General features: G+C 46.3%; 1 protein-coding gene across 1 annotated transcript; it reads right to left on the bottom strand.

The window, feature by feature from the left end:
• Positions 1-4,847: 4,847 nt before the first annotated feature.
• LOC127785811 (UDP-glycosyltransferase 83A1-like) lies at positions 4,848-7,550 on the bottom strand. The gene is made up of 2 exons (XM_052313198.1): positions 6,956-7,550; positions 4,848-5,731 (listed from the first exon to the last, which is right to left on the bottom strand). The coding sequence occupies exons 1-2, from the start codon at positions 7,548-7,550 to the stop codon at positions 4,848-4,850; spliced, it is 1,479 nt and encodes a 492-aa protein (XP_052169158.1).
• Positions 7,551-8,216: the final 666 nt, after the last annotated feature.

The raw sequence follows: 8,216 nt of genomic DNA on the forward strand, positions 1-8,216 counted from the left end.
TAAGACTAGATTAACAGAGACATATGATAAATAGGTAGGCAAATATATTATCCAAACCAGAGTAATCCAAGAGGTCGAATGTACTGATGCAGCCTTGAACGACGCCGACGTAGACGATACAATTGCCTGGACCGATGGAACATTAGACTTATCCCTTCGCCGGAGATCGAAGACGATGTAGCCCCGCGTCGGGTGCCAAGTTCCGCCGGAACGTAAAAACAAAAGTAGAAGTAAAAAGGGTGGCGATGCGCCGAATTGTATTGATCGTAGCGATAGATTACATAGACCCCCGGGTGTACATATTTATACCCATGGGTTGATACAAGTCCTTTTAAAATTGGACCTTATAGTTTTTATAATTTATTGTCTCGTTAGATTTTAATTTTTATAATTTTTAGAAATCCCGTCAAACGTTGCCACTATACCCCTCTACAACCCGTCCACCGTCTACTCTTTATTGTCATTGGCTTCTGAAAAAGTAAAAAAAATAAATCCCAATAGTAATCTTGGTTGATTTAAAAATCTCAATGGCAGTAAAGAAGGGAGACAGCGGGCGAGCTGTATTGGATTATAGTGACAAAGTCGCTGACATTTTGGCGGAATTTTTGGAATTTTTAAAAAATGAACCTAACCTATAATTATGTTCAATTTTTAATGAGTAAATTTCACAAAACTACACGTTTTGTGGTCCAAGATACAGAAAACTACACATATTTTAACATTTGGCACTTAAATACATATATTTTGGTACTGTAGTTTCACAAAACAACACTATCAATGAATGGATTCACGTTGTTGTTTTACATAGGACGAGGATATGACATCCTATTACCAGCCATCGCACGAAATTAATAGGATATGCCACGTCATCATCCTAGATGGAACAACCACGTCATCTCACTAGTGAATCCATTCATCGATAGTGTGGTTTTGTGAAACTAAACTACCAAAATATATGTACTTAAGTGCCAAGTGTCAAAATATGTGTGGTTTTCTGCAACTTGAACCATAAAACATGTAGTTTTGTGAAATTTACTCATTTTTAAAATACCAATGACAATAAAGAGAAGGAACAGAGGACGGGCCGTAGAGGAGTATAATGACAACGTTCGACGGGACTCCTAGAAATTGTAAAAACGTAACTCAATAGGACAATAAACTCTAAAACCTATAAGATCCAAATTTAATAGGTTCCAAAGAGAATGAATAGCAACAGTGATAGAAGGAGCAAGCAAATAAAGAACGATATGTCAGAAGTAACGGGTAACAATTAATGTAACTTTTAAAAATTATAAAATTAGAAACACAAGAATGGTAAGGTTTGGTCTTTCAAAGTCTTAAAACAACGAGATAACTATTTAATAAATTTTAAGTAAAATCATATAAAAATATATAATTTTGTACAGGTGCTAGCCGCGCAATTGCGCGGGCCACTCACCTAATTCTACTAAAAAGACGCGAATATTAGGAATGACCTAATCACTACTATTATAAAAAGGAAAAAGTACGAATTAGCCCCCCGCCGGAACTATCACGGTCGACCAAATTTTCGCCCGAAAACTAGTAACCGTTCACCCTGAACTTTCAATACCGGACAAATTACCCCCCTCGACCCAATCAGAACAGTTTTGGCCAATGTGGCGCACACGTAGCAATCCAGTCAACATTTTTATTTAATAAAAAAAAGTGGGACCCACCTATTATACTCTTCTTTCCCTCTTCCTCTCTCTCTCCTCTCTCTCTCTTCCTCTCTCTCACAGCGCGCACGGCGAGGACGGGCCGTGGGCGTGGGCGGTCGGTGAGGATGGCGCGGGGACGGGCGGTGGGCGTGGGCGGGCGGCACGGACGGTGCAGACGGCGACACGGACGGCGTGGACGACACGCGCCGGAGCGTCGACAGGCTCACGATGGAGTTCATCGACACCAACTGCTCGAACCACATCAACTGCCTGATCACCACGGCCGTGGACGCGTGGGGCGTCGAGCACCTCGGCGTCACCGCCGCTCTCCTGATGTCGTCGTCGTCGGCGCAGTTAGATCAGCTGGCCTACGAATTCCCCGACGGTCGCATCAGCGAAGATCGATCCCCACGGCTCCCTACGAGCGCGCCGTGGCGAGCTGCCCGTCGCTCCGAGCCCTCCACCTCGTCTCCTGCCAATGCCGTAACTCCAAGGTCATGATCAACGCGCCATTGCCGGCTCTTCAGCTAGACATGTATACTATGCAACATATTCCGTGTCTAAATCTAGGACTCAAACTCATTGTAGATCCTGTTCATTTATTTTGATGGCCTTGTTAGCTGAGGTGAGAGTGGATGAATTATCTAATTAGATGGAGCTGGTCATCATCAAGTCATGCAACTGCATGAGTCGGCTAGACAGCTACTTCCACTATATTTTTTTTTTGAGTAAAGTCCATCACCGGTCCCTGAACTTGTACCGTTGTGTCATCCCGGTTCCTAAACTCGCAAATCGACCGTTCAGGTCCTCAAACTTGTTCGACTATATCATCCCGGTCCCTAAACTTGCAGATCACTCATTTAGATAGTCCTCAAACTTGTTCGACTATGTTATCCCGGTCCCTAAACTTGCAGATCACTCATTTAGATCATTCAACTTGTTCAGTTGTGTCACCCCGGTCCCTAAAATTGGATTTGAATATCATCTGGGTCAAATAGGACGGTCTAAAGACTTTATATTTAAAAACAATTCATAACATTTTCATTTTCATGTGAACTCTAATGAAGACAAACTTTATATTAAACTTGTAGCCCTCGACGCGATCTACAACTTTGTAGTTGATTTTTTTTTATTTTAAGTCATTTTTTGTCCCAAAATATAATTTTAAAATTAAAATTTCAAAATCTATAAACATGCAACAATATTTTGGGACCCTAAACAGTTTTAATTCAAAAACATTTCAACTACAAAGTTGTAGGTCGCGTCGAGGGCTACAATTTTGATATAAAATGTGTCTTCATTAGAGTTCACATGAAAAAGTTATGAATTATTTTTTGATATAAAGTTTTTAGACCGTCCTGTTTAGGGACCGGGGTGACACAGTCGAACAAGTTTGAGGACCTAAACGAGTGATCTGCAAGTTTAGGAACCGGGATGACACAGTCGAACAAGTTCGAGGACCTGAACGGTCGATTTGTGAGTTTAGGGACCGAGATGACAAAGCGATACAAGTTTTTAGAGACCGGTGATGTACTTTACTCTTTTTTTTTTCTATATGCTTTCTTTTTTTTTTCTATATGCTTTCTGTGATTAGACTATACATGACCTCCGGGAGCTCGTCGTCGTCGACGGCGGCGACCTGAGCATACGCTTCCTACACGACCTCCCCAACCTCGAGACGCTCGTCAGCATCCAGAACAGCGTGGCGCTGTACCGCCCCGACGCCGTGCCGCGCCTCGCGCACGCCAGTGTCTCCTTCCGCGTCGGCCAGTAGGAAGGGAACGGCGACTTGCTGCCAGCCTGCCATTGCTGGAGAGGTTCAAGCGCAACGCCGCGCTGTCCGCTCTCGGGATAAGGACGGCGGGTGGTGGTGGATGCGGCTGGAGGTGGGGTTCGGGATGGGGGCAGCAGCCGGTGGCGGCTGGCGGCGGCGGCGAACTTCGCCACCGCCGCCTCTACGTCCCGCGCGGTCGCCGCCTCCGTGTCCCTCGCCGCTGCAGCTCCCTCCCGGACCGCGGCACCGAACGCCAGCCAGCCGCCGTGCCGTGCATGCCACCCTGAGCGTCGACGTCCGTGCCATCCGTGCTACCGTCTGCGCCGTCCACGCCGCCCGTCCTTGCTGCGCGAGAGAGAGGAAGAGCGAGAGAGGAGAGAGAGGAAGAGGGGAAGAAGAGTATGATAGGTGGGTCCCATATTTTTTTATTAAATAAAATGTTGATTGGATTGCCAAGCGTGCGCTACGTTGGCCAAAACCGCTCTGGATTGGGTCGAGGGAGGTAATTTGTCCGGTATTGAAAGTTCTGGGTGAACGATGACTGGTTTTCGGGTTTAGGGGGGTAATTCGGTCGACCGCGATAGTTCGGGAGGTAATTTGTACTTTTTCCTTATGAAAATTGAAGATGTTTTTACCGATACTTTAGTATGTTATCCGTGTATGAGTCAGTTTTTAAGTGTGTACACTTTTGGAAATACAGATCCGTATTTAAGACGGGTTTTAAAGTTCGTTCGCTTTTAGAAATACAAAATGAGTCGTATAAGAAATCTTTTTTTAAAAAAACTCATATGCTAACTTGAGATGATCATACTCCTAATTGTGGCTCATGATTTTCTAGAAAAATATATATGCAAGCGAATTCACATAGTGTATTTTACCTTAACAAAACTGTATAACAATAATAAAATTAAAATAGCCTTCGTCCGTTGCAACGCACGGATATTTTCTCTAGTATCAAATAATTTGATGGGATGAGGCTTCGAATCCAGATCATCTAGTCCACCACCTGGTGGAGTTAGCGGGAAAACCCTTGGGTGATTTTCTCTGATATTCTACCCATATAAGTTTCTCAAACACAGTCATGATACATGTTCATGAGAAAGCGCGGATTATCTTCCTTGTTAAATTTGAAAGAGTAAATTATATATAGTCCGCTTCTTTTTACTAATGTTACAACTTGGATTAGGGCCAATACAACATTTCACTTTCAACCAGGAAAGTTTAGGAAACGTTTCAATTTGAGCCTACTGTTAGCGTCTTATCCAACCTCCCCTCGTGAGTCTTGACTTTTGTTGTCATGTATCCCTCTCTCAATAGCAAAGGCGATGATATCTCATGATTGCAAATTCTTATTTCTTAGGAGTATAGCTGTTCAACGTCGAGGTATGCATCACTCATGACATGATGGAATCCACGAACATGTCGAAGTTACCATGGGAGCAACCCCCCTCCTGAACGCTCTCGTGTGCCACCACCATCATCGCCTGGACCCTCTCCCTCATGCCGGCGTCTCCCATCACCTCCTCCACTCTGCCGGCGATGTGCTCCTTCGTGACCACGCCAGACTTCTCGTCGGCGACGGCTGGGAGCCCGACCCGCCAGATGTCGCAGATGTACGCCCGGTTGACGAACTGGTCAGCGAAGTAGGGCCACGCCACGAACGGCACGCCGTTCCGGACACCCTCCATGGTCGAGTTCCACCCGCAGTGTGACACGAAGCACGCCACCGCCGGGTGCGCCAGCACCCGCTGCTGAGGCGCCCACGCCACGAGTTTGCCACGGCCGCGGTCCAGGAAGCCGTCGGGGTACTCGTGCACGTCGCCATGGACGATGTCTGGGCGCACCACCCACAGGAAAGGCCGGCCGGTGAGCTCGAGCCCCAGGGCGAGCTCCTGGAACTGGCGCCGGTCGAACACGGTGAAGCTGCCGAAGGCGACGTACACGACGGACCGCGCTGGCTGCGCGTCGAGCCACGACATGCACGCGCCGTCCTCGGGGCGCCAGAAGTGGCCGACGGGCTTGCCTGGGCGCTCGCCGGTGAGGAGCGGGCCGACGGGGAGGATCTTGGGGAACCGCGCGAACGTCGCTGCCTCCGCTCCGCGGAAGGAGTTGCAGAGGATGTAGTCGCACTCGTCGACGGCACGGACGCCGGCGAGGAGGTAACGGAACAGCAGCTCCTGCCCCTCGTCGTTGCCGATGCAGTTCCACGCCAGGTGAGCCGGGTGCATCACCGGCATGTCCGGCGACAGCTGGAAGGCCTCCTGCGTTAGTGCTGACCCTGCCCAGCAAAAAAACAAGATGGAAATACCAGTTGGAAGCCTATCAGTCTCTCATTTAAGAATTTGAAAATTGTTTTTTTGGGTGAGGAATTTAACATCTTGATATCGGATTAGCATTTTGGATCTTCTACGAAATTTGAATTGCTTCCCGTGCAAAATTTCGGTCTGTGAAACGTAATTTTGTCACGCAAAAATTTGGTTCTACCAAGCAAAGCCAACATTAATCTTGAAGTACCATCGTGCCAATTATTATACATTAACAGTCTGTCCTGATTACGACCAAAATAAATCTCCATCAAATTTTTCAATACTAAAATTTTAGTAAGTTCGTAATATTGTTAGGTTTTGATAGAATAGGTCAAATGCGATGGTGCTAAAATTCCTTAGACATTACCAATATTTTATAATAAACTAAATGTGTCAATTTTGTTAATAAAAATAATATGGTTTTAAATGGAAAATATCTAAACCCCTAAGCTTGGCAATACTTAGGCCATGTTTGTTTCAATTTAAGATTATTGTAATCTAATTTATTGAGGTAGATTTCTGTAAGCTGGATTATATTAAGTTATAGTAGAATAAGTAATGAGTTATTTGTTTCTCTGGATTATGGTAGAATAAGAGTAGTAAGTCTTTAGCCTCCCAATAATATGAAAAAAGCACGTCTAGGGAAGATTACCAGATTATACTAATCTGGCTTATAGATTATAATAATCTATCACAATAATCTACTTGTTTGTTTTAGATTATTACTGATAATCCAAATTATGATAATCCAAATTATAATAATCCTAAGCTGAAACAAATATGGCTTATAATTACTCCCGCGGTGCTTATTATACTATAAAGTATAAGGTATGTAATTCTTTTACATGGTATTTACTTTTGATCATTAATTATTTTATATTATGTATCAACAATTATAAAATTAGCATCATATGGAAGTATTTAAAAAGAGAATCTAACAATAAAATATGCTTGATTTTTTAAGAATAATAATGCTTTATAATTTGAGACGGAGGGAGTCCTATCTTATTCAAGCAATTAAGTATATATGTTCATACTTTTGGAGAAACGCAATTTGAATAACGTTGAATAATTTTAACTATTTATAAATTTGTTTTTAAAGAAATAATTATCAAAGTCTGAACAGAGGAATTACAGCAGTGAGTATTAATTACTACAAAACAGACAGATCATTTTGCCGTTATCTTTTTACTTACCATCTTGAGCGTCGATGATTTTGTCCCGAACGAGTTCCGGAATGCTGAGTAGAGACGCCATGACGGCGGCCGACGCCGGCCAGACGGCGGCGGACTTCACGCCGGTGCGCCGCGCCACGTCCAGCGCCCACGTCCCGACATTGTAGTCCGTCACCACGCACGTGATCCTCCCCCAGCCGTCGCCATGGCCGTCCGCCGCCGCCTCCTCCTCGCCGCTCCGCCGGATGAGCTCCTCGACGCGCGGCGCCATGTGCTCCTGCATGAGCACGGTCAGCCTCACCAGGTTGTTCCGGTCCTCGTCGGGCCCCATGCCGTCCGGCACCGCCACGAGCCTTATCCGATTCCGCTCCATCCCCAGCTTTCCGCTGCCGCCGCCGCCGCCGCCGCCGTTCTCCGTCTCCCCGTTCCGCCGCGCCGGCGAGGGCATGGCGGCCACGACGCGGCCGTGGTTGAACTCCGTGTTGACGAAGGTGATGGCGACGCCACGGTCGGCCAGCGCGTGCGCGATCTCCATGAGCGGGATGACGTGGCCCTGCGCCGGGAACGGGATGACGAGCGCGTGCGGCCGAGCCGGCGGTGGTGGCGCTGGCGCCATTGATGCAGCTTGCAAGCACGCGCGCAAGCACAAGATCCCAAGTAGGTGAGGAGCCTTGTCACAAGTCGTGATGATTTGGTACTTGGATCTCTCTCTCTCTCTCTATATATATATATGCGGCGAGAGGCGACGTCACGATGTGAACGCGCGCGCGCTAGATGACAGCGGGGAGAGGACAACCCTCCTTGCTGCGGTTTGGGCAGACGAATCATGCGTTCTGATGCATGCGCCTTGTGATCATCGCAGCCTTGTTTTGAGAAGCAAACAATGCGTCGAGCGAGAAGCACTTGGCAAGATGCAGCGGTTTCATCACATTCTCGTACAAATGGCTTCCAAAGAGCCAAAGTCTATATTTCGTTGTTGGAGAGTTTGATTTACTGTCTCTACTATAATAAATAACAAGATGATTCCCCGCGCTTTACTGTGGAAATTCCTAGGGGGACAGGGGTGTGAGTCAAATACGGTCATCCTGCCACGGTAGCAAAAACTGCTTCCTAAAACGCAAAATCTAAACCGAGTAGCCTCTCGGTTTAGGCTTAACCAGCGACATATATGTGAGAGAAGTACCGTTATACATGCATGTCTTTATACTTCTTATCAAGTTTTCTCTCAAATTACTTATCCGAGCGGGCCCCCACGTCGTCCTCCCTCACGGGCGACACGGGA

This window comes from Oryza glaberrima, chromosome 10 (assembly GCF_000147395.1).
Source record: "Oryza glaberrima chromosome 10, OglaRS2, whole genome shotgun sequence".
Taxonomy (NCBI): Eukaryota; Viridiplantae; Streptophyta; class Magnoliopsida; order Poales; family Poaceae; genus Oryza; species Oryza glaberrima.